General features: G+C 37.2%; 2 protein-coding genes and 1 long non-coding RNA gene across 3 annotated transcripts in view; all 3 read right to left on the bottom strand.

Annotated features, from left to right (window-relative positions):
- The window catches only part of LOC117297820 (receptor-type tyrosine-protein phosphatase F-like), a 36,975-nt gene extending 27,544 nt beyond the window's left edge, over nucleotides 1–9,431 (bottom strand). Inside the window, exons 1-9 of the mRNA XM_033780969.1 lie at nucleotides 9,221–9,431; nucleotides 5,893–6,147; nucleotides 4,963–5,097; nucleotides 4,369–4,527; nucleotides 3,547–3,678; nucleotides 3,113–3,244; nucleotides 562–693; nucleotides 333–464; nucleotides 114–245 (exon numbers count right to left, since the gene is read on the bottom strand). Of these exons, the coding sequence (XP_033636860.1) occupies nucleotides 114–245; nucleotides 333–464; nucleotides 562–693; nucleotides 3,113–3,244; nucleotides 3,547–3,678; nucleotides 4,369–4,527; nucleotides 4,963–5,097; nucleotides 5,893–6,147; nucleotides 9,221–9,317 (1,306 nt within the window). The 5' untranslated portion in view covers nucleotides 9,318–9,431. The remainder of the gene's footprint in view (nucleotides 1–113; nucleotides 246–332; nucleotides 465–561; nucleotides 694–3,112; nucleotides 3,245–3,546; nucleotides 3,679–4,368; nucleotides 4,528–4,962; nucleotides 5,098–5,892; nucleotides 6,148–9,220) is intronic.
- A 7,540-nt stretch (nucleotides 9,432–16,971) lies between these two features.
- LOC117297768 (tyrosine-protein kinase receptor Tie-1-like) lies at nucleotides 16,972–27,493 on the bottom strand. The gene is made up of 16 exons (XM_033780917.1): nucleotides 27,490–27,493; nucleotides 26,957–27,244; nucleotides 26,305–26,543; nucleotides 24,996–25,065; nucleotides 24,447–24,679; nucleotides 24,118–24,187; nucleotides 23,737–23,918; nucleotides 23,113–23,494; nucleotides 22,660–22,770; nucleotides 22,007–22,173; nucleotides 21,273–21,386; nucleotides 20,931–21,001; nucleotides 20,738–20,778; nucleotides 20,463–20,559; nucleotides 19,892–19,997; nucleotides 16,972–19,247 (listed from the first exon to the last, which is right to left on the bottom strand). Exons 1-16 carry the CDS (start codon nucleotides 27,491–27,493, stop codon nucleotides 19,173–19,175), a joined length of 2,250 nt encoding a protein of 749 aa, XP_033636808.1. The 3' UTR covers nucleotides 16,972–19,172.
- On the bottom strand, nucleotides 23,853–24,527 carry LOC117297959. The gene is made up of 3 exons (XR_004519929.1): nucleotides 24,447–24,527; nucleotides 24,118–24,187; nucleotides 23,853–23,918 (listed from the first exon to the last, which is right to left on the bottom strand). It is a non-coding gene; the product is annotated as an uncharacterized LOC117297959 (long non-coding RNA).
- Nucleotides 27,494–27,619: the final 126 nt, after the last annotated feature.

Below are 27,619 nucleotides of genomic sequence, written 5' to 3'. Positions count from 1 at the left end.
TGAGTTACTCCAAGTTCCTTTTAAAAACAAAAAAACTATGAAGGCAATGTCCAACTCAACATTAATAGTTAGTAGAAGCCAAGTTTGTGCTTACTTAGTATTGTATTCAATACCTTGACAAATGTTCCCAGTGTATCCTGCGGCACAGCTTCCACTACATTGACCTGTTGTTTCATCACATGACACACTGTCGGCACAGTGGCAAGTCTGGGCACAGTCAGCACCGAATTTGCCATCGATACAATCTGAAGAGTAGGAAAGAGAACATTACAGCATATTTTGAAATCCCGAACATTTCAAATGTTAACTGAAGGCATGTCCTCTTCCCTTACCTTGACAGTTATCTCCTGTGTATCCTGCTGCACAATTTCCTTCGCATTCACCTGTTGTTCCATCACATGACGCGTCCGCACAGTGACAGTTCTGGTTACAGTTCAAACCGAATTGGCCAGATGCACATTGTACTGAAAAATAAGTAGAGAGACATGACGACTATTAATGTAGAAATTACATCTCAAATTGGTTGTTCTTAAATTACCAATTTCCAGCTATAATCCGTACCTTGACAGCTATCTCCTTTGTATCCCACTGCACAGTCTCCATCACATTCACCCGTTGTACCGTCGCATGACGCACCGTCGGCACAGTGACAGTTCTGGGCACAGTTGACGCCGAATTTGCCATCGATACACACTGAGAAGCAGAAAAGTAAACATTGTAAAATTGAACTTCCTAACATTTCAAGATTCAGTTGAAGGCATTTTTCCGTATGTCGGACTCTGTTATAAATTGCATATTATAACATATTTGTATTAGTCCGACGAAGAAATCTTTCTTTAGTTAATAGTCCGACGAAGATTATTTTATTTAGTTTAAGTTGTCCAACGAGGATTCTTAAGTTTATTATAGAGTCATTGCTTCAACGTTCACCTCCTGTTTGGGTGTTAGTTTTTCTTAGTTTTATAATTCTGAGAAACATTTGTTTATAGTACCACATCCTTGAGAAATTCCTTGACCATAAGACATAGCAGTTGGTTGCCCCCAGGGACATGACGTGAGGCTATGTTGCAATAACTGTTGTAAGGTCAGTAGTTTCCTTGAATTGTGCCCGGATTTGATTTTCTTTGGCTGCCCACACGTTTTCTTAGGAACTTAGGCCACTAATACTTTTCTCATTGGTCAAGCCCAACCAGGATATTATTGTTTTAATATTTCTGGCCAATCATAGTTTAACTTTCCTGTCCGAGTGCGTGACCAGCTTGGTATATCCTGGCTCGTTTTCCTCTGGATCCTCGGGGCGAAAATCGGCCTAGTGCAAGGAAGACTTCTTGAAAGTGTTTAGATAATTACACTTTGCGTAGATTTTGTTTGGAACATGTGTTACTTCCCTAAGTACGTTCCTAAATCCCCTTCTTGCACGTGCTCTGTTGATACAGGTAAGCTTTGATTATTTCTTTCTATTGTATAAGATTGATCACTTGTGCATTTGACTTTGAAAGATTTGTTCGACAAGGTAGTTGGAGTAAGACTCAAGATGGATGGTACAGTTCAATATGAGTTTTAGACAATTATGTTGATTATTCGAACAATGCTGCTAAGATGTATAGATTCCTTGAGTATTTTATTGTGTAATATTTTTGTTGTTTATCATGTGCACGGAAAAGCTTTAGGAGTTCCGTCTATTTAATCGTATATTCCTCTTACTTTCTATTGCCGATATGATTTAGTTGTATAGTGCATTTATTGCTAGTTAGCAGTTAGATTTTTACACTCAGTGCTATTCTTTTACCGTTCGATACGTTTTTTTCTGTTTGATAGAACCTATTTGGTTTATCGAAACACCTGTTACTTTATATACCGTGATTTCACTCATAGCGCCTTCCACATTTGATTATTATGTGATTGAACTATTTCTGATTAGTATTTATGATATACTTTGTTATTGGTATATTCCTACATTTTTGCTAAGCAATACCATGGCAATACGTAACTTTAGTTGTGCTGGACAAGCATTGTCCTTAGATAACCCCTTGTCACACTTGAAGATGTCCGAGCACATTCCTTTCCATTTAAGTATAGACTAGACGACTGTTTGCTGTTACGCACGTAAACAGTTGTGACCTTTGATCTGGATTGACCACTATCGTGTTATACACATGTACGCATATAGACGATTTCTTATCGTTCCCTTATGTTTAAGTTTCATGAAGGTTATCAGTATGCACTGGAAGAGTGTTACTGTGTTTTATATTTTATTGTATGTTCTTTATATTTGTGTAAGTCATAGTTGAATTTGTTTATGATGAGTTAAGACTTTTAACAGAGCGAAAATCGGCCTAGTGCAAGGAAGACTTCTTGAAAGTGTTTAGATAATTACACTTTGCGTAGATTTTGTTTGGAACATTTGTTACTTCCCTAAGTACGTTCCTAAGTCCCCTTCTTGCATCTTTACCACGTGCTCTGTTGATACAGACTAGCCCACAGGCCTCGCTTGGGAAGTTGACACGGTTCAACTTTTCGCCAGTCCCGCTCTCAAACCCCCTTCGTCGTCTTCCTGGAATTCGTCAGAGTCACTTCTTGGACTTCGGAGCCAATCTGATGTCGACCTTCCAATGAGAGTCTCTACCAAGTCCACTTGAAGCGCGAAACCAGCTAAGACCTATTATATATCATTGTGTATTGTTGCCATTAACTGCTTCAGTATTTCTTATTGTTGTTTCCTTTTACAAACCTGCGATTTGTTAATATTTCCTCAGACTCATATGTTGTTGAGTATTTTTACTTGTTGTTTCACCTTGGTGAATTGCCACTCAAATATAATTTCGCACAGTTGTGAACCGTTGATAATACTGAAGGAGTTAATATGATTTTGAACCATTGCCTTATTGATTGTTTTTATAACTGAATGTATTGTATTGTATTTGTTGAATCTTTAATATTGAGATATTGAGATAATTTTCATAATAATAATAACTATAATTGAGAGAGAAGAGAATCTAACTAAATTGCTGTCTGTTGTGTTTTCTTTCTTAGCAAACATTCCGATATTCTTAATCGAACCACGTCGTAGGCTCTTGATTATTTAAAAGAGGTAAAAACCAGTGACACGTACCTTGGCAGTTGTCTCCTGTGTATCCCGATGCACAGTCTCCGTCACACCGACCCGTTGTGCCATCACATGACGCGTCCGCACAGTGACAAGTCTGGGCACAGTTCAAACCGAATTCACCAGAGGTACATTGTACTGGGAAATAGGAATAGATACATGATGATTATTAATGTAGAAATTGAAATCAAATTCGGTGTTTCTTAAATTTCCAATATCCAGCTATAATCCGTACATTGACAGCTATCTCCTGTGTATCCCGCTGCACAGTTTCCATCACATTCACCCGTTGTTCCATCACATGACGCACTGTCGGCACAGTGACAGTTCTGGGCACAGTTTGCACCAAATTTGCCATCGATACAATCTAAAGAGATCATTACATCATAGTTTGAATTCCTCAACATTTTCAAATGTTAACTGAAGGCATGTCCTCTTACTTTGACAGTTATCTCCTTTGTATCCCGCTGCGCAGTCTCCATCACATTCACCCGTTGTTCCATTACATGACACCCCTTCGGCACAGTGACATATCTGGGCACAGTTGGCACCGTATGTTCCATTAGTACAACCTGAACCAGTTAAGAAAGAACCAGAGATAAAGCTCTAAACAAATGAGCGCAAGTTTGTCTGTGTCTTTTATAACCGCTTTGTAACGCTCATATCGCACGTATCGAATCTATTACCGCTGAAATTATTGTTTTACAAATTACAAACATTTGTCTTGAGCGGTTCTCAATACAAGGTATGAAGTCCGTGTTGTTGTATCTGAAGATAACTTTGGCGAATTGTTAACGTTCCCCTACAGTTCCACCCAATTATAGAGACGTCATCCATGTACTGCTTCAATGGGCCTGGACGCACAACCACCTTGATACGAACAAAGTTAAAGCACACAGCGGGGAGGGGAGATATGTTGTAGTGTGCATTTTTTTTTTCTTCACCGAAATGACGTTTTGTTTTTAGTACTTTAAAACACTGTTGTGTGTTTAACTGATGAATTTAAAATAATAGTAATACAGAATAATAATATACAGCACTTACATGTATAGAGCGCACAGTATCTGACAAAGAAAATGCCATTCAAGGGCGCCGGTTCCCAAAGTCAACAGTCCAGTATTTAAGATATTTGTTTGAAGGGGTGTAATTTGAGCTGCCGTTTGAAGATTGAGGGATTATTTTGTGTTCTGAGGTCATATTATAAGTTTGCCCACGGCAACAACCTTGAATATGGTTACTGAATGTGGGAGTTAAAGGTGTACCTGTCTTGCACTCAAGTCCCTGGTACCCAGCGGCACAGCTGCATCCGTATGGATCCGGTAAACAGAACAGCATTCCTTTGCAGGTAGAACCATCGTGTGGCAACCCAACAGCGTCACAGCGGAGGCCCCCTCGACGCCCAAAGCTGTTCGGTCCTTTAACTAATTACAATTCACAAGATATCAACAAAGATTGAATATCTGGTGGTATTACGTATAATGCATAAAAAGCAATATGGTAACACTGTTTTCCGTACTTCGAATCAATTACACTCAATAAATATTGGGTCCTCGCACTGCTGATATGTCCAATATCCAATATCGTAAAAACAACATTGATATTCGCTGTGCAAACCGATACAGTTGAATGTCCAATGTCCAATATTAAGTTAAATTCATTTAAAAAGTTAGACCTCCACTGACTCAAGAGTTACATGCGGCTATAGTTTTTTTTTGTTACGGTTTTGTAAAGATCTTTGGTTTATGATATGCTTCTGCAATTACACTCAGTTGATGATTTATGTTGTGTTGTGCTTAGGGATTTTTTTCATATCAACCGCTGTTCAATATCGTCTCTTTTATAAAAAAAAATCGTACTTCTTCCACAGAGTCTACCACCAAACCCTGGTGGACAAATGCAGCCACCCCCAACGTCATCACAAATGCCACCATTGAGACATCTCGGGCACTCGTCGCGACAGTCAGGAGGGCCATGTTTATTTTTGGGACAACCTGTAAACAAAGAAAAGAAGGAAACAAACCTCGTATGATCAGCATACGTCATGCTAAACGTTGTTACAAGAAAATGTGTGCTTCCCTTTGTAAATATTGTAGGTTTACCGAGATTTGTATCGAACTATGATGATATTCAGGTCACAGTCAATGGATGGAGTTGTATGGAGGACGTTATTTTCCTTTTTTGCGTTCATTGATAGGGGAAAAGTTGTCAACACCCCTTGATATGAATGTGCAGCAATGTTATACCGAGATGGTTTGTTTTGTGAAGTGACGGTAACGGTAATCGTGAGATCTTAGACAAAAGATTGCTTTATGATTCTTGCAGTGAGTAACGTATTCTTTGTTGTAAGTTAACTCCCCCACAAAAAGTCTTTCACAATGTATGAAGGGTTTTTTTTGTCAAGCATTATGCCCCCCCCCCCCCCTTCCCACAAACAAGACATTAAAGAGACTGACCCTGGTAAAACAAAGTCTCATCCATATACATGTAGCCTCAAACCAGGATAGTATTTTGTCGAAGTGCTCTTGCATGCTGAGACTGGAATTTGAGCGAAAGCATAGACAGTGAAAAACTAAACAGTGATCCCAACCTTTGAATTTATTTTGCAATGTTCAAAGTTACTTGACAAGGCCAGCAGTATATCAGCTTCTGTATTGTGTTGCTTGAATGTATGGTAGTGGATGAACATCGGGTGAGTAATTAAACAAAAACGTTGTAGCAAAAACTCACGAAGAACCTTCATAAGATATAATCGTCACTAAATAAAAACATAAAATTATTCGGTTTACCTCTGACGATTAATCTCAGTAGCGCTTGATTTCCTTCACCACGTTTATGCTGATAGTGACACTCATAAATACCGCTGTCGTCGGTATTGGCATTGTTTATATCGAAGTTAAAGGTATTTTGTTTTACCACATCGCCGCCATCCTTTCTCCATCTGCTCTGTTGATTCTGTTCATCTGGTATCTTTTGTTTAACTGTCAGACTTACGTTGTCGTTGAGGTTCACCGTGCGGGTGACAAAAATGGGTAGAAGGGTTGCTGGGGAGTTCAAAATTACAACGGCATGACACAACAAAACAAGAATAAAAGAATTCACGTTTAAAGGCTTAGGACACCTTGGTTATTGTCAAAGATCAGTCTTTTCACTTGGTGTGTCTCAACATATGGACGAAATAACAAATCTGTGAAAATTTGAATTGAATTGGTCGTTGAAGTTGCGAAATAATAATGGAAGAAAAACACACCCTTGTCACCTTGAAGTTTTGTGCTTTCAGATGCTTGATTTCGGGACCTTGAAAACTAATTATGAGGTATCGTAATCAAATTCGTGGAAAATTACTTCTTTCTCGAAAACTACGTTACTTCAGAGGGAGCCGTTTACACTATCATTATCTCTCCATTGCTGTTTACCATTTATATAATATCGGATGGCTTTAAGGGGGATACTATACACATATTGACTGGCAATGAGGTAACTAGTGTTCGTCTATTCCCCGAGGGACTTTGAGTGACCAGACTGAGGGACCTATTTCTCGAGGCCGAAGGACACAGTAATTTTAGCACTAAACAAAACTCGGGATTAATTTCGTGCACTTAGACTCAATTCGTTTGTCCCAAAACACAAAATAATTGTATCGAAGAAAATGATTTAAAGGACACACAAAATAAATGTTCAAGAGCAAGATATTATGTAGAGCTGAGATTTGGTGCGCTCAACATTATTTGTACCCGAACAAGCACACTCAGTTGTGTTCCGTGTTAATCTATAGTCCTTACTGTGAGGTAAACTTAGTCATATCGAGGACTAGATGAATGTTGATTACCTTTGATGCTTGTTTCATGACAATGCCGTTTTGATTTGTATGGCGCTCTGTTTTTTTTTTTTTCACCTGAAGCTCGGTCTTTTGCAAAGCGTCACAGTGATCAAAGGTTTACTTGATGGAAATAATTTAAGTTTTACTTAAAGCAAATTAAATTGTTACACACCCGTTTACATTTCTTTTAGAAAACCACAAATAAAGCCAAAAACTAAAGCTGAAAATTGAAATTTTGATTTTAATATGAAGGTGTTCAAGTCCCTTGAGTTGGTGCAGTTGATAATGACACATACATTTGTATTAAAGCGTATATATTATGATTGACGACATTCACTCCGATGCTCTCGAAAACATTTGGATCCAACATAAACAAGTCTCGAGAATATGTACAGAGCCTGCAATACCGTAATTAGGATTGTTGAAGCGAACAAAATGATAAAGGTTGCTTGTTTTAGTATTGAACAAGACAACAAAGGTACACGTTAAAAGCGTTTAAACAAGGTTCGTTCTGATTCTGACCGGTGACCAAACGGAAAATTATTAAAATTGATCCTTGCGACATCCGGGCCACCCACACTACCCGTCTCCACCAATCAGAATACAGGAATTACATGTACAATCATGGCGGCCTTTTTCGTTACGATGTGTTTAAATGGCGTCAGCATATTTTGGACTATGACTGGACTACACAAAATTAGGCACAAAACAACTATACTATTTTAGAGTAGGACATTGTCGATTCATTCATGTAAGTATTTGCGTGTGGGAGAATGTTTAAGAGAGAAATATTGTAAAGTAATTGTGTTCGGGTTTTTCTGTTATGAAACCAATGTTGACGATCAAAATACACCACTTGAATGTCAATAAAGTCATTTTTTCCGAGGCAAAATGGAAGATATACCCTTAATTTTAGCAATTGTGGGACATTTTAATGAACCAACGTCTACAAACCGAGAAACTACCCAAATTTCACGAACGGTTCCGGCTCATTAAATATTCATAAAGATGTCACCGCGCGTTCGAGCCATGAGACGGTGCAAAGAAAAGGAACGGATTTTGTGTGTGGTGCGGATAGCAAGACTGGTGAATCTTTGTGCACACGAAATAATTACTTCGAATTCAAACAGTTAGTTCGAGTGCAAGAAATTTGTTATTGCTAGAGCAGAAAAAAAGAATCCAGCACACAACATGACTTAAAGGCACAGGACACTATTGGTAACTACTCAATATAATTGCTGCCATAATAACTTACTTGGTAACGAGCAATGGAGAGCTGCTGTTAGTTTAAAACGTTGACAAGGTTATTTTTTCTTCCACTATTATCTCGCAACTTCGACGACCAATTTAGCTCAAATTGACTGGTCTTTGACAATATTACCAAATATGTCCTGTGGCTTTTAGCGAAATATTATTAGCGGTTGAAATAAAGTCTTCGTTTGAAATCGCAAATTTTTCACACTCGGTGCTACCGCTAATAAACAAAACATGCATGATACAATCATGACCCATACAATGCCAAACATAAAACGTTAAAACTGGGTATGTAATTTATACGAGGGAGGGCACCGGAATAACTTCCTAAATTCTCGATCGACAATTACAAAAAATACAAGTGTTTGCCTATAATCAATATAAATATCACATTTAAATGGTAAACAAACACGCCATAAATAAGTTTAAATAGCATTCTCGTTAAAAAGTACCTGTTCAAGTCTCGGAATTGAGATTTATAGTTGAAGTATCGTAACTATTGAGCACTTAGTTAGTCACACCGAACACGCAGAAACTTGGTTATTGTTGAAAATCGTTTACGTAAAATATAATTATGCCAACATTTGCACTTAGAACATTGCCCTTCACAATGCTTACTTCGCAACGTTCTTAAACAATTATTATGACAATGTCCAGAATGTCTGTTTTGTCACATTAGAATCGTGTTTAGGATGATCACTTAAAACTGTGGTTTTTTTATAATAATTTTGATTTTATGTTCCTGCCCTGCAAATTTGGGGTGTTCAAATTGACGTCATGTGTTAAAACAACACTAATTTACGACAAAGCAATGCCATCCGGTATTTAAGACAATATTGATTGTAATGTTGATTCCCTTTTTCATTTAAACATATGACAACCCAGTTTGTGCAGGTTGATTTCATATGAATTGTGCTATTAACAATTAATAACCTTAATTATCGATGTAAATCGTATGCCTTATTTTGAAGGCAAAGTTTTGCTGGCCAGGACACAACTTTTATTATAAATCATTATATGTTTTCTTTATTTGAATCACTCACCTGTGGATCTCATCCGTATCGTTTTCACTGTGTTGGAGCCATACGTCCAGTTGAACACACCGACGCTTCCTGTAGTGGCATTGAGAACTTTATACATATTCCTCTTCACATTGTCTGGCAATGTCGATGGTAAAGAATCAGAAGAATCCGTCCACTCAGTGATACCGGTACCTGTACCCGTCTTTATGAATCGTGTTAAACCAAGCTCTTCTTTTTTGGTTGCTGTGGGCTCATCACCTGCTCCAGTCACCAAATAACTTGCGATGAATACGTATGTGTCGTTCTGCAAAGGGCCAGAAGCTGTCACGCTAGTAAAGTCTGCAACTGCTGACACGCCTGAAAACAAGTTAAACAAGGATTTTGTAAACTGCTTGTATTGCGAGGTTTTCGAAATAAATAAAAACATGACACTACAAACTGTATGTTTTTGTACTTATGCAGAAAAGGGTAAAACCGTGACCAAAAAGCAACAATAGTTTTCAAAATGTGTACTATTATTTGAATGCAATATTGTTCTTGGTATTTTGAAAAATTTGTTGTTTAGTGACATAGATCAAACAATTAATAGTTAAAGCCACTGAACACGTGTGGTAATTGTCAAAGACCAGTCTTCTCACTTGATGTATCTCAACTTAAACATAAAATAACAAACCTGTTAAAATTTGAGCTCAATCGGTCGTCTAAGTTGCAAGATAATACTGAAAGAAAAAACACCCTTGTTGCACCATGGTCACACAAAGTTGTGTGCTTTCAGATGCTTGATTTCGAGACCTCAAATTCTAAATCTGAGGTCTCGAAATCAAATTCGTGGAAAATGACTTCTTTCTTGAAAACTACGTCACTTCAGAGGGAGCTGTTTCTCACAAAGTTTTATTTCATCAACCTATCCCCATCACTCGTAATCAAGAAAGGTTTTATGATGATATTTTTTTTAGTAATTACCAATAGTGTCCACTGCCTTTGAATAAATAAACTACATAGAAAGCAAAGGGTTATATCAGGTGATGAACAAAATGTACATTTTTGGTATCGATTCTTAAGAGCGAAAGTAGTGTGATTTTGATTATTTAATTTTAGAACACAAGTAAAAAGCCTCCAAAGAGTGGACAACAGAAGGAGAACGTCCTGAACAAGTCTTTCTAATTAAAAACCGTGTTATTGAAAACGTGTTATTGTATACAATATTGAAGATGTATTCGTGTTCCCCCGGTTAGAGAAGACAGTCTGGAAAGGAATCCGACGGGCAGAAAAATGAGCCTTATGTATAGTGCCCTGGCTTGTAAATAGCTCATACAATAACTTTTTGTATGTAACTATTCTAGAAGCTAGAAATGCAAAATGTTTAGCAATATACGATATTCAAATTTCGATATCAACTTGGACGGTCTCGAACATTTATGTTCTTCTGTTACAGTGCGTACTTAACAACAAATAAATATGTCGATTTCAACACTTTTGCATTCCTCATGTCAACAATGAACATTTTCAAGCAGTGTAAATATGGACAAAAATGCTAAGTTACAAAAAAAAGCTCATAACCGTCCAAGAATCAAACGTTTCGTTTTGTTCGGAAGAAAATAAAGACCCATTCACGAGGGCAAGGTTAACCGAAAATCCCGCGTATGAAACACACAGTTGCAGTAATAATGTTTTTTTTTTTTTCTTTTTTTTTTTTTTTTTTATAAATTCGATTTATATTAAGCTTTAAATTGTTTGACATGCAATATTTTATGCAATTGCGATAATTTTGTGTGCTCGAAAACAATGTGCACACAACAACGTTTGTTTGGGGCAGGCAGGGTAACTTGAACTTTGTTTTGGTTTTATCCCCATTTCGGCTAGTTTTAAGGAACAAAAAAGTTTCCATAACGAATGCTTAGCGTGTTGCCGCCTTGAAATATTCCTGACTGAAATGTCATAATTTTATGAGAAATAAATTTAGCTATGCGTTTGGAGGTTATCGCTCAGTGAGCGTGTTATTAGTATTTTTTTTTTGCATCATTGCCATGCAAATTAACGTGTAATCGTCTGTCACTATTTTCTGGTGACCCAGATGGCCGATCGATCTCAAACTTCTTCAGGTTTGTCAGTTTATGTATGGTGTATTACATAAAGTGCTTACACTGCCAGAACTGTTTTTTGTTTGTAGCAAAACCGATTCTGTAATGTTCCTTTAAACTAAGGTGTGCAACCAATGTGCCTACTTTGGACAAGAGTATAAATAAATCAAGACGCACACACAGAGCCACTAACACCAAAGAACACAAACAACGGTTTATCAAGCGCGCAGATGGAGAGTCATCCCTGGTCATACAATGTCAAAATCCAAACGCTTCCGAGAATAGAACCAAATCCAAGATCTTTTAACATATTATGTAAGTAAATATTTATTTGAATGTAGAGCTTGTCAACGAGCCACTCAGGACATGCTTAAACCAAAAACTTTCTTGTGAGTCTTACCCCCCCCCTCAATCTCCACCAAGGGTTTCGCACAAAGATACAATCAGGGCCCTCGTGCGTGCTCATGTACCACACGTTGTAAATGCTAACACTAAACGCATTATGTTAAATGTTGCTTACAGTTAAACATGCAAGCAACATTTTTAAAAGTGCACCAAAAGTGCACTGTTTTCCTCTTGCAATATTTTATGTAAAAATAAAAATTAAAACATTTGGAAAACAACTTAAATATTTTTTTATATATATATATAAAACAGTAAGTAGTGACTATTAAAACTTGCAGCTAAGATTTAACCCTTTTATTTAAGTTTACGATTGTTTCCTTTTTAATATCATGGCGACGTCATGGCATTCAAGAAAGCGTAAACAAAAAACTATAAAGAAAGGACTATACCTTCAAACACTCCTAACAATATGAAAAGCAGCTTGAGTTTCACATGAAGTTGTCCCGCCATGACTGTCTGTAAGACGACACTGACTGCTCCCTCTTGCCTATTGTAATCCACTCTGAGAAGGAACATCATTGATATTACTCATACAATTGAATAAGGAACTTATGCAATTTATTGTTGACCAATGGAGGATAATTATTGTTTTTTAAGATGAAGATTGTTGAAGTTGACCGTCTGCCAAATTTGCTTAATCGTTGTTAAACAACTTGGATAGTTCCTCCTTGGAGAAAAGGGCAGGAAATCCTGGTGTCTGTTGCTCTTTTTAAAAGATGTTATCAAAACATTAATTCCGGAAATGTTTCTTTTGAATTAAACATCATTACAATATCATGTTTCCTTAATTAGTCTAGCTAAGATATTGAGCCAGATTTGTACTTGGATACGCATGCAAACGTTTATTTAGCACAAACGGAATACACTTTTGTTACAAATTGTTGCCTCCAATCCAGAATAAAAATCGGCTTTATTATTTACAGTAAAGCGAGCGGGGAATACGGGAAGACATTTTACAAGAGAAATGAAAAACTAATTTGTCTTTTGACAAGGAGTAAGACTTGACATGGTTTCTATTGATTGCCGTTAATAAAGTTTAATACAACTTGCACTTGGAAATGCATGTATGTCTCTATTAAACTCTCAAATCTCGACCGATCATGTATTATTATTATGAAATATTATGAAATCTCAATATTGTTTTTAAATCAAACGTTGTGTGACATACCTGACATCATATTCCTTGTCAAAAAGGGAGGTCGACCCAAGCCCATCTGAGAATGTAAAGATCGCAAGGCCGAATTGAAAAAAAATCATGCAAATCGTAGTGGACACCGCGCAGTTATAGGGTAGCGAACAAAACAAAACATAACCATGTCTTCATAAAGCCTACAAGATATGCTATTACTTTAAATATTAATAATATGGTGGTGATTAAATAAATCATAAAATCTTACGAATCCAAAGGGAAAGAAGAGGAACAAATTAGTGACATTTCAACTCGTTGTGTATTTACGCGTTAACACTGTTTCAACATTGCTGACGTTTTAACTTTAGAATTGAAGCTCATGTTTAGTTTGATCAAATTTATACTTCAAGAAGGAAACAGTAAAACTGTGTATTGCATCCATTGTATGGGCCAGGAGGCATACAACAAAAAATGAAGATATAACAAGAATATGCAAAGGTTTCAGTTTTCCCATTGTCTTCGTGGATGGTTAGGCAATATGTAGAGCTGTCAGTTCATATTAACCATGTGTTATCCTTATCAATAACGATGTTTGGTGTTTGTCGTTTTTTACTATACTGTTTTTTTTTTTATATTTAGCTTTTTACTTTAAAAAAAATCAAATCATTATTGGTTTAAAGGATTACGTGATGTAATTTATAAATTATTTATTTTATAATGAATCCAACCCGATTATGGTTGCAGATAAATGATCCTTACTTTAAAAACCCTTACCAATACTGTACAAGGAAACGTAAGAACACAACACACAAAATGATTGCATACAATAATAACTTTTGAGAACCGTTGTAAAACAGTTTTTCCCCCAAATCAGTTTGCGATAAACATCTGTATTTCCTGTTTAGCTAATAAGAGGAACTATCAAGTTTAATTCTTGCCAAATTTTCATCCAGACCACTCAAAAATCACAACGAACAACCAAAAGGTTGAATATTCAAAGTAAACATAAAGTTCTCAAGCTAATTGTTGTCCGATCAAGACAATATTTCATATCAAATGATACCCATATGACTTTATAATTTATTGGCGCTACGAACACATTCAAAGTACACACGGACAATATTTAGAATGCATAACCATTTTGTCAACATTTGTCTTGAAACAAAAACGAGTTGAAGAGACCCTGCATCTTCACGCACAACGATAGGAACTACGGTCATGGAAACTCAAGGGAAAGTTACCAGTCACTTAAAGCCATTATACACTTTCGGTAAACAGTATTGTCCAAGTCCCACACTTCGTGTATCACAACTTATATATAAAACATTAAGTTAATTTAACATAATTTAACATAAAATTGCATTAAGTTAATTATCCTGAATGCAATAGTTTAAAGGCAGTGAAAAATTTTGGTAATTACTCAAAATAATTATAATCATAAAATCTTTCGTGGTGACGAGTAATAGGGAGAGGTTGATAGTATAAAACATTGTGAGAAACTCTCCGTTGGATACAAACTCCATAGCTACGTACAATATACCTTAAACAAACATTGAGATTACAAATTCAAATTTCAAGCAATTCTACAGGTTGTATTTGGTCAAACGCTTATTGCAATGCAATTTCTGAAGTGTTTTTGTTATTAACGTGAAGAACGTTCCTTGTTTTTTTTGTTTGTTTTTTTATCTTGACTGACTTGGTCACGAGTAATGGAGAGCTGTTGATAGTATGAAACATTGTGAGAAACAGCTCCCTCTGAAGTGACGTAGTTTTCGAGAAAGAAGTAATTTTCCACGAACTTGATTTCGAGATCTCAGATTTAGACCGTGGTGCGACAAAGGTGTGTTTAGCTTTTACTATTATCTCGCTAGTTCGACGACCGATCGAGCTCAAATTTTGTACAGGTTTAACTTTTCTGCATAATGTTGAGATACACCAACTGTGGAGACTAGTCTTAAAAAATTATCAATAGTGTCCAGTGTATTTAATCACTAGTGAAGAAACCCATCATAGGGTCACCCGATTGGGTTTGACCACAAACGGCAGTCAAATTTAGTCAAAGACTAAACGCAGTGAAAAACACATACACGCACACACGATTGGTTGATCATTCGGGTAATTTCTGAATGGAGTGATTTGTTGTTGAGTATAATTTGCTCGATGTAACAGAGTTGTTGGTGTTCACTGAAAAATTGTGTTTTGAAAGGTCTTTAATTGAACAGTGGATTTAGTATAGTCAGGCATAATGTAAAGTTGGCACGTCAAAAGAGATAATACCCAATCGCTTGGGAATCTTGGCTTTGCAAAAAAACACACACAAATGCCCACTGAATGTTTATGGCGGTACTTGGCAAAAAAAAAGCCTTCGAAACCTTGGCTTTGCATAAAAACACACACAAATGCCCACTAGTTTTTATGGCGATACTTGGCAAAAAAAAAGAAGTGACATCGAAATTGGGCGTTTCAGTATAAACGGTTATCATATACTTTGGATTTTGTGTGATCTTGAATATTAACACAGTTTTTTCGCTCTTCATTTAAAGCGAAAAGGGCATGCAATTATGTCCTATTATATGCAATACTATACGGATGCATTATTGCATATGCAATAATGTCCACCGGACGGTTTTGCATATGCAATCGTGTCCGTCCGGACGCTGCTGCATAATGCAATTGTGTCTGCCCGGACACATTTGCATATGCAGTTGTGTCCGCCCCGTGCAAAGTTGTCCTTGTAAGAAATTAAACGAAGACCAGACAACTCGTCCGTCGGACAACTCGTCCGTCGGACAACTCGTCCGTCAGACAACTCGTCCGTCGGACAACTCGTCCGTCGGACAACTCGTCCGTCGGACCATTCGTCCGTCGGACAACTCGTCCGTCGGACAACTCGTCCGTTTGGACAACTCATCCGTGGACAACTCGACGGTGTTGTCTGACATTCAATTAAACGCCCTTGGTCGACGGAACCGTGTTCGTCATTTTTTGTTTACATGCTAAGTGCATGTAATGAATGACATGGGAAATGTTCGGCCATTGCATGGGTATTCGCTGCAATCATAAAATAAGTGCATATTCATGCTGCATTACGTAGGTCCAGTGCATGCACACTCGCTTACGCGAGCGCACTTTGGTGCTTTTGGAGTCTTGCTGTGAAACACAATGTGTTTTTGGAACACTGTTGGTGTTTGGTATGCTTTTTTGTGTTTAGTGGTATTTCGGGGACGGAGACCTCGTGGTTGTTAGCGCGCACGGTTTTTGCATAGCCCGGACACGATTGCATTTGCAAAAGTGTCTGGATCGGACAGTATTGCGTGGCGGACACAATTGCATCTCACACCGGTGTACTAGAGAAGTATTTCCCTCTATCGTTGTCCCCTATATAAACTTATTTAGCATTGATTTAATATGGTTCAACAGAGGGCGCTATCGGAAGAAGTTTATGCGCAGTTTTCGGAGACAGAATTCCTGGGATTACAGATTTTCCTGTCAAACCAGTTTCAAAGGTTTTCTGGCCACCCCTTTGGGACTCTGTGTCCCAAGTGAGAACTCAGGTCAACAGTTTCAATATCAAAGTCTTCATAGGGGACCTAATCTGCTCCCCCAAAATAAACATAGCTGAAATTACCAAGCATGTTATGTTTCTTAATTGCCTGAATAATATTCACAGTCATCCCAATCGGAACCTCGAATTAATACATGTACTCTGTTTTTTTTCTTTCTAATTTGTATTTAATGTAATGTGTATCCATAAATAACCAGAAGCATACTGCAAGATTTCTTGTCATGGGATCGCTAGAATTATTCTTGGACCAATAACGGACACGGACATTTTCTGCATACGAGGTATACCCATTTGCCAAGGCCTTCATGGCTTGGACAGCTACCTTGCGACTGGGGGGGGGGGGAAACTAAAATTATAAACATATCATTGACCGGAAACAAAAATTTAAATACCCAAAGTTGTTTTCTTTTTATAACTGTCAGCTGTTTATTTTGCTTCAAACAGTTTAACCAGGCCTAGAGCAGATATTACGTTGGGCAATAATGATGTAGTTCCTCAAAAGTGCACTTGTTTTGAATTGATGATGTTAAACTTTAACAATGCCAATGAATTGTCTACACTGATTCATGCTTTGGTCTTAAATATTGTACTGTTCTTGTCGTAACAAGGCACTAGGTACGTATCCCCCAAGGGGACAGGTAACCAGATAAATTTGAAATGGTAAACAAACGTGTAAACATTATTCCCTTGCATATTGTTACCTCGAAATGTTAAAGCGTTCTCTCGAAATACTGTTCCGTATTTATGAAATCGTAATACATTGATTGTAATTTCGTTTTCTCATTATTTTGTTTCAGTATTTGTTGCCAATGTTTGTGCTACATGTCCCTTTTTGGGTTCCGTAGCAAGGGAATCTGACTTGTTAAATACCATGCTGGACCTCTACTTTGGAATAATCTGCCTCTTAATATCCGTAACATGTATTTTATTCATAAGTTCAAAGAGGCCCTCAAAACCCAATTTCTCACAGCTGCTTTTCATTAATTTTGTGTTTCTTCCTTGCACCATGAGCATCACCTGTGGTGGATACCGGCGCACTATAAGTGTTATTATTGTTAACGAACTTTCGAATGCAACAATATTGACAAGGACATAGTTTGAACTTCATCGTAATCACCAACCCGACTCTTTTAAGTGTATGTATTGATAAAAGCCATGAGTTAAATATATGAAACCAACCAATAGTATCAGCAATGGTTTTTCTTATGTCTATGTATACAGTCACTATGACAAAAATAGCAGTACTTGAATGTGGAATTATTTAAACAATATTTCAATCCTAGTTCAGTATATTATATAAGAGAATACTCTGAGCGATGCAAAAAAGAAGAAAAAAAGAAAAACCACTAGTTAAATACCTGTCCATGTAGAATAATAACACGAGGAACATACCAAACATACCAGGGAAAGGATTGACCGTCAACAAGAAGGATGACAAACTACATAATGTTAAGAAAATGAACGACATGGAACCATTATATAGCTCAGTAATATAAATTTACCCACATTAAGTTTCTCCCTATAGGATATTCCTTGATCCAGAACTTCAACATAAACATACAGGATTAGATGTAATCCTGATTGCGTACATGACAACAAAAATTGTTTACCATAACTTTAATGTTAGGTTTCTTGGTGATAAAATGATTGAAACATACCGATGTTCAAGTTAAAGTTATAGTACTTGTTGATGTGTGGGCCTCTAACGATCTGGTGGGGTTTCCCAATTAAAAGTAGATTTAGTACGACAAACAATGGATCTAGTAAGTACTTTCGAGTTTAGATGTTTAAACTTCCAATCGTATTATTAAAAGAATGTGTTTTTGTAATAAACCGTGCGTCACATTAAATTCAAAAAGACCCAGCAGAACAGTTCAACCATTTTGATTGGTAAAGAGGAGTTCATGAGGCCATGACTAAAAGTACGATATGGACATGTTGAGATGCTGAGATAAAGTATATTAAAATACGGGTGGCACAATTATTACCCTTGGCACTTGTTTAGACGCAACGCAATGTAAACACATCAATACGCATACGTCTGCAAAATCCATTCGCGAACCGGACTTGACACGAATTGGAAATCATGACAAAGGTTATGCATTTTTCGCTAGAATTATAACGCTCATTATTACGAGGTGGCACTCATTAATGGAAATAAACAGTAGTAACTTGGTCTTTTTCCGCCCGACCACGACCACGTGTTTTTAAATCGAGCGTTCATGTCCACGTCTCACTCGATTGTGTCCTTAACAACATTTTATAATTCGATGAGCAACGAAGACCCACAAACCAAGTTAAAACAGTATAGCGAAAGCACGCACTGACAATCAAACTACCGAGATAAACTACCACCTGAAAAACGATCAAGACACTACCAGCTATAACATACATACATAAAGCCTTACATGTGTCCATTTAAAATCACTTTTAAGTTCACAGTTTATATTTTTGTTGATTTATAACCAGCTAAATTTTTCGTATAAAAAGCTTCTAGTGGATTCAGGCGGATAACCATGAAACGGTCACATTTCTATACATATGATACAACAAAAAGGATTATCCATGTGCTTTTGCCTAAATTACATTATCTGATCCTTTTCCTTTTACCTATACAGCTATGTATTTGTTTAAGTACACGAGGTTAACAAGTTACATTGAATAGTATGAGCAAAACTATGTTACGACACATCAGTACCTCCACAAATGCGAGTGTTATACGCCAGCGTTAAAACAAAAATATCGGTTCGACTTGTACCAAGATGGGTTCACATACGATTTGAAAACACCAAGTTAGTTGTCGTCAAACTCCGGGTGTATGTTCTCATACAAATAATTTTTCGAACTCGGTAACAGACGCATGTAGATCTGTTAAGAAATAAACAAAACTTCAATACTCTTTAAGAATGAGTAAGGATATACGAAACTAAGCCGTCGCCATCGCGTGTCTGGGGACAAGCTTGGACGCAGCATGGAAAATATTTTCGAATTTCTTAGACCTTATCATCAGGCACGTCGTCCGTCTATTTGTTAAATTAGCTGCTCTAACTTGGGGTCGTTGTGTCAAACCACCACTAAGTATTAATTTTTGTTTATTCTGCATATTAATAATGGTGGCAAGAGTTTGTTTTCAAACATTATAAGTGTTTTGTTAAAAAAAGTGCTTATTCGGAATGTCTATAAAGAAACAAGACCTGTTTTTCGATCAAAAAATGACACAGGAATAACACAAATCTTGAGCAGCTTAAATGTCTAATCGGGTTGATACTAGTTGAAACTTGTTCAGTTTACTTGTCGAAACAGATTACAAAACAATTAGGCCTACTATACATCTATAGTTAATATGTCAATATTTGTGATGAGGGCTTATGTTTTTTTTATGTAATTTTCATTTTCTACATTCATTAAGTTAATCATAAAACGGCAAGCTTTTTTCAGAGACGTGTTTTAAGTCTTAGCATCAATAATTTGAATTTCACAACACAATAAGTTCTACATCTATATATCCTTACCTGATCCTCCTTGCTGTCGGCCATTGTTTCCAGGATAGAGACAAGTTTCTTGAAGGATGGTCGATCATCCGGATCTTCCTGCCAGCACTGGAGCATCACATCGTAACTGTTTTAACAAGCAGATCAACCGACAATCATAATTAAAATCCCTGGCCACCATTTGAATGCTTATTTATGTTAAACACAAGCTCAACCACTCCTGTAAGACCGATGGTATCAAGTTATTGTCTTACAAGAACATCTCTGTCCGATCATTGTAAGGATGACTTTCTTTGGGCCGTTTCGGGAGTAATGTGACAGACTAGAGCAATGATATTTCAACAAAAATAATTATGACAAAATTCAGTGCGCATTGTATTGCTACACGTTCTTGCTCTAAACATTAAGATTTTCCATAATGGTAAGCATGGCATGATTTTGTATCCATGCCATAGAACAAGCTTTCATGGTGCATATCAAATGCGCTTGTTGTTGATACAATTGGTCTCATCTTATGATTTGCATAAATTTTGTATAAATATGATTTAACTCTGCCCTCTGTCATATATATTTTTTAACAACATTATCTTACATTTTGGCATCCGAGTTGTCTGGTTTGGGCATACGGTATCCATTCTCCAGCCTTGATGTCAGGACCTGAGTCTTAATACCAGGGTACGGTGTACCACCTGTATACAAACATCAATCACAATGATAATATGTTAAATTTGCATCGAGGATAAAGAATATTAATTTTTTGTTTTTTACCCATACACCGCTACCCAATCATAATGACGTAAAAGTGCATTCAGTTATTTAGACATTCAGTTGGACAATACTAAAACTGTTTTGGAACAATTATCTTACCGAGGGTTGCAATTTCCCATAGCAGGATTCCGAAGGACCACCTAGTGTGTGAAACAAACGTTAAATCAAATTAGTCACTTTCAGTAAAAAAAATAATTATTAAAACATTCCATTGATATTTTATTGCAATCGATAATTTTGCATGAAAACACTTTTATGTGCAAATACTGTTGTTTCCACAAATTTTGCTTACACATCACTCTTCGAAGTATACGTCTGGCGAGTCAGCGATTCCAGAGAGAGCCAGCGAGTAGGGACACGAGTCTACAAAGACAGTAAAGTTTACACCGGGATGAGAAAAACCTCTCACAAAAATGCCAATCGTTTCCGTTGTGAAATGACTTGTTGAAACATTTATCTAATTGAACATGATAAGATTCATTTACAGCCAGTGTGATAAGACATGGCCGAACAGTTTTCAAGTGCACGTCTGAATGGAAATTTGTTTTGAAAAGACAATGGTAACACTTGATATTGATCGTACGCTACATCCGTTGTATGCGTCCCTATGTGTAGCTTTTAAAGCATACGATACCTTTGATGTCTGTACGTAGACGTCTTCTCCACGTGACAAACCGAAGTCAGAAACTTTGGCATTCAGATTATCATCAAGGAGAATGTTCCTTGCGGCCAAATCACGATGTATCACCTGTAAAACAAAAAGTATGAAATTTTAAATTAGTTCCAAGATGAGAACATCAACTCGCTAGTCTTACTACCGACCGTTATGAGTAAACCAATCACACAAACATTTACAAAGTGCATACTTTAAGAGCCTTCCGCAACACCAACTATTATTGAAATAAAACGAGCAATAAAACAAAATCTAGACTCATACAGGTGATAAATGTGTCCTTATAGTCCATCTAAGAGAGTAATGATCTTAGCGAGTATAAGGTTTATCAAAGTTCAAATAGTTCTGTATTTTAAAACCGGAATACAAGTGTTATTACTGTTGAAAGCTTTTGTAAAGGGGTAGTCTATAAGTTGTTGGGTTGTGTACTGGGAAGCTAAAGAACATGTGCCATACAACATTATGGTCACCATTTAACCAAATGATCCAGTAAGATTATTGCAGCAGTATAATTCGTGTTAAGAAATGATGACTTTAATACAATTATTGTGGAGAGTAATGTCAAAACTTGTGTCGCCTTACAGTCTTTATTAATGTGCTAAGGTTTTGCTGTGATGACATTAGATTGCCCGTTTGTTAACCATAGTTATCTGAATACTCTTTTTAAGAAGCTAGAAAAATAATGGTATACTTGCCCCTGATGCAGCAAGGTGTTGCATTCCTTTAGCCACATCCAGAGCAAACTGGAGCAGCTTCTGAGGAGACAGCGATGCTTCACAATCATCCTCCATGGATCGAGCCTTCCTCAGGTAGCAACGGAGGTCACCGTTGGATAAGTACTCCATAGCTACGTACAATATACCTTAAACAAATATTGAGATTACAAATTCAAATTCCAAGCAATTCTACAGGTTGTATTTGGTCAAACGCTGCAGTGCAATTTCTGAAGTCTTTTTGTTATTAACGTGAAGAACGTTGTTTTTTTATCTTGACTGACTTGGTCACGAGTAATGTAGAGCTGTTGATAGTATGAAACATTGTGAGAAACGTCTCCTTCTGAAGTGACGTAGTTTTCGAGAAAAAAGTAATTTTCCACGTATTGATTTCGATACCTCAGATTTAGAATTTGAGGTCTCGAAATCAAGCATCTAACAGCTAACAACTTCGTGTTACAAGGGTGTTTTTTCGTTCACTATTATCTCGTAACTTCGATGACCAATTGAGCTCAAATTTTCACAGATTTGTTATTTCAAGCATATGTTGAGAAACACCTAGTGAGAAGGCTGGTCTTTGACAATACCAATAGTGTCCAGTAATTTCAACAAAAAATGAAGATGAATTTACTTACCTTCATGTTGACAAGCGCCTAGAATCTTGACAAGGTTGGGATGACTGCCGTGAATTGTCATAGTTTTGAGTTCTTCTAAAAAATGTTCTCTGTCAGCTGAAGGTGCATTTTCTGATTTTTTTTCAATTCCATGTCAAAGAAAGAAGTATTAGTGGTGATATCTCGCGAATAAATCTGTTTTGGCAAAACTATAGATGCGTATTGTTACTTCAAACACTCACCGGCTTGAAAACCATTGTGTACGCAAGCCCAAACAGATAATAGGAGGAAAAAGACACATAATTCCTACAGAGATTTATACGTGTAGTTGCTATAAACATTGCCACGAAGGGAGTACTTGCAGATTCATACTTTGTTTGTCATTCATGTTAAACTGGCTTTATTTTAAAGTACATGTAAAACCTGCGTATTTTTGTTAAAAATTGTCACCATGGAAACTGAACTAAGACATACCTTTGAGCTTTTTGATCGCAGCCTTGCACAGATCTCCTTTAACCGTTACGACACCATAACGCACTTCACCAAAGTGTCCCTTCCCAAGTATTTTATTTCCCACGAAAAAATCATCCCACAAGACACTCCATTGAGTAGCCCATGTTGGCAAACCAACATCTTCGTATGTAGGTTGTGATTCTGGTGCTGGTGCTGGTGCTGGTGATGGTGATGGTGATGGTGATGGTGGTGGTGATGGTGGTGGTGCTGGGAGTGCACCTCCATGTGCAGATGAACCGGGGCCCACTGGTTCATAAACTGACTCTTGTACCAGTGAATTTTCTTTTGGAATTGGTCCACTGGTTGGTTTCTCCTCTCGTGGTTCGGCATTCTCATAAGAAACCTGTTGTGAAGTAGTATAGCAAATTAAAAAAATATATATAGAAACTGGTCACTGTATATTATTTAATGCATTTAATGTATTTAAATTATATTTGGAGCCAGAAAACAAAATGTCTGGTGATTATGTGTTGGAAGGAGTTGGTTTGGGAAACGTTTCGGCAAGCGTGTAGTAGCCTAGAATGATGTCTTCTCTATTTAGTACTGTCTTTTGAATCATACCTGCAAATGCAACTTTTTACTCACCAGTTCCTGGTCAGCATTTAACCCCTGAAGCTGCAATGGATTTAGTCTTCTTCGTTTACTGCGTCTTCGGGTGTAACCGATTACACCAGCTACAATCACAACAGCAGCAGCAATGACCACACAGATAACGATAATCAGAAAACTGCTCAGTCTAGTGATAGGCGTCTGAGTTAATGCGTTCCCTACAGAAGAGAAAGAAGATGCATTTTTAAACTTAAAAGTTATTTAATGGTCATTTGCAAGTGTTCTTGTGCGATGACATGAGTACATGCATCTTGATGACCCAAACGTATACCCTGATAACGGGATCAAATAATGACCCTGTTGCCTTGATGTAGATCTTACATATTAAGTACCCACGGGTAAAGTGTATAAACTTACTGTGTGGCAGTGTTAAAGATAATGAGACGTTGCTCCATCCTCCAAGTCCAAAATGTGTTTCAGCACGTATCTAAAAAGGACCAAACCATTAAAAGTTCAGGAAACACCAACATTTCAAAAGTATTGTACAACAATGCCTTTGGTTAACTTGGCACTATACCTGGAATGAATAGGTTAAACCAGGTTGGTGATCTCTCTTGTTTGAAGGTCAGTCTGCTGATGACATTGACTGTTTGTTAACCACAGTAGTTTGAATACCCTTTTGGGGAGCAAGAAATTTGGATTCTTTCCCTGATGCAGCAATGCATGTAGTTTACTTGGCACCATACCTGGAATGAATAACTGACATTTTCTTCCAGGTTTGTGATCTCTCTTGTTTGAAGGTCAGTCTGTTGATCATCTTTGACTCTAACTATCTCAGCCGATGATGAGTTTCCAGACTCTGTTCTCCAGTAGCGGATCTCGTAATTGATGCTATCGCCTTGAGATGGACGAAGCCACGACACGGTGATGCGGTCGCTTCTGATTACTGGGAAAGTCACGTTGCTTGGAGGGGTAGGAACTTTGTAGCGGGGAAATGGGATAAATAATTGCTTAAAAAAATAATTAAAAAAATACAATGATTAAAAAATATACATGCATGCTTCGTACGCCAGCCTACTAGTGTCAGGTATGAATTAGTGTTGGGCATATTATACGAAAATATACAGCGAGGAAAGTTTCCGCTAGCATTTTTATTTTAATTGGTGAACGTTTTTTCAAATTTATTGTTGTTATTGTTTATCAATAACGCCTTGTATATACACCATAATGAATTGATTAGGTCTTGAAGAGTTTTCATAGATCTTTATTCAAAACAAACGGCATTAGCGTGTAACCTTTGGGCACAGTAGTGACTGTTGAGATGTCACTCCATGGACCGTGTCCAACACTTGTCTCAGCTCGGACCTGAAAGAGAATTACAATGTATTTTTAAAATGTCAATGAAGGATAATACTACTTGTATTTTGTGGATTAAAATATCGATTTCTTTGTTTCTTCCTTTTCTCCCCGCTATCGTTACAAACCTTCCAGGCCTAGCCTAATTGTGGTCATTAAATGACTGTTGTTGTGTAGAGTCAACACATTCTTTTTTACGTTTGGTAATTGTATCCTCACTTGGTGTATCTCAATAGATGCATAACATAACAAAATTGCCAACATTTAGACCAATTGGTCGTCGAAGTTGCGAGAGAATAATTCCAGGAAAAAAAAAAAAACCTAAAGTCGCTCAATAATTTTGCTACTATCAACAGCTCTCCATTGCTCGTTACCAAGTACGTTGCTATGCTAACGATTATTTTGAGTAATTACCAATATTGTCCGGTGCCTTTAATTGTTTCACGTTTATTTATATTCCTTTTTTTGGATATGCATTTAATTGTGGACTAAATTGCGCTGATTATCTGTTCCTCCTGATAATAACCACCCAGGGCTCATCAAGAAGATGTAGGCCTACTGGCATCGGGCGGTACGTCAACAATTTTTGGGTTAAAATGTCATATTTTGAGGTAAATTATTCACTACCCTGGTTCAATATGTCATGGCGAGATACTTTATCGGGACAACTGAAATCATGCCAATCGCGGGAGCCCATCTCAATAAATGGTTTGAAGTTATTACTCAAGTCTTGAAGAACCGACCTTTTCATTCTGAAAACGGGGATGGAAAAGGAAGAAAGAAAACAATACTTGCAACTTAAAGGCAGTGGACACTATTGGAAATACTCAAAATAATTATTAGCATAAAACCTTACTTGGTAACGAGTAATAGGGGGCTGTTGGTAGTATAAAACATTGTGTGAAACGGCTCCCTCTAAAGCAACGTAGTTTTCGAGAAAGAAGTAATTTTCCACGAATTTGATTTCGATACCTCAGAATTAGAATTGAGGTCTCGAAATCAAGCATCTGAAAGCACACAACTTCGTGTGCCAAGGGTGTTTTTCCCCATTATTATCTCGCAACTTCGACGATCAAATGAGCTCATTTTTTCACAGGTTTGTTTTATTTCATGCATATGTTGAGATACACCAAGTGAGAAGACTGGTCTTTGACAATTACCATGAGTGTCCAGTGTATTTAGAATAATCACAGGAAAGCTCCGGTAATGAATACGATGACATCACTGATGCAATGTAGTAATACATACCTGTACTGAGTAACTAATACTCTTTTCCAGAGCCATAATCGTTTTCGTCTGGTACTGACTAGCAAGCTGCTTAGTGATTCGTATTGTATCTCCCAATGTTTGGTTCCCTGACCCTGTCTTCCAGTAGCGGAGCTCGTAGCTGATGATGATGCCATGAGGAGGACTAGGAGCGTTCCACGCTACGGTGATCATGTCGCTCCTCGTAACTGGAAAAGTGACTTTGCTTGGGGGCGGAGGAACTGAAATAATGTGTTAACAATACTACCAGTACTTCTGTACTAATATAAAACACACACTATAATAATATGTGAGAGAAATATTCAAGCAAACATGAAGTACACCAGAATGGTTCAACTATTAAGACAAAGCCATCATCGTTGTGTAATTAATTTGTGTTTGTGTGTTTCTTGGGGTCAGGTATGTTGGGGGAAATCATGTCTTCCCATTCTGAGAATAAACTGAATGTTTAGGAAGGGGCAGACGGAGGAGATGTTATTTATTGTTACATCTAGACTTATAAGAGAAAAAAATAGTAAGCTATGTACACAAGTTGTATATTACATGTTGGTGACTTAAAATAGTAAAAACAATCATCGTCTTTGTGTAGTGTTATTATAGGCTTGTAGAAATTCAACGACATTGTTTTGCTTACTTCCTTCGTGTGTTCGAGTCGTAATTGAAGCAACTGGCCCTGAAGCAAACTGATTCTCTGCAGATAATGACAGTTTGTATGACATAAAAGGAACGAGGCCAGTGAATTCTGTCCCAGTACGAGAGGTTGTATCTTCCTCAAATACTCCTTCTTCACTGTCAATGAGACTGTAATGATACTGGGTTATGATTCCGTTACGCTGACCACACACTGGTCGTTTCCATGAGAATGATATGGTTTGGTTGGTAACATCAAAAAACTTCAAATCTCTTGGAGGACCGGAAGGTGCTAAAATGAAAAAAAAAACCATTAATACAAACATGAATAATTACGGATAATACATTCAAGTAACGTTTTTTAAAACGTTCAATTTATTTGTTATCCCGTGTAACATGCTTTCATAACCGTGTTTATTAAATTATTTACACACTATACCGTGAACAATTTCCTCCCTTAATCAATGAAGATAATAATATGAACAAAGATTTATAATGTGCCAATTTCAGACAGAGCTGCAAGCTCAGGTGCCCTACACATTTTTTGATAAAGCTTACCCCTTCACTTGCCCCTCTGCATCCCTTTTACTAACCTTGGCGTTTTTTTCAAAGAAAGAAAGAGAGTTATTTTCATGATTGAAGCTTCATTAACCCAAATCTTAACTAT

The sequence above is a fragment of the Asterias rubens genome, chromosome 12 (genome assembly GCF_902459465.1).
Source record: "Asterias rubens chromosome 12, eAstRub1.3, whole genome shotgun sequence".
NCBI classification, from domain to species: domain Eukaryota; kingdom Metazoa; phylum Echinodermata; class Asteroidea; order Forcipulatida; family Asteriidae; genus Asterias; species Asterias rubens.
This window is presented reverse-complemented; position numbering and strand designations above follow the sequence as displayed.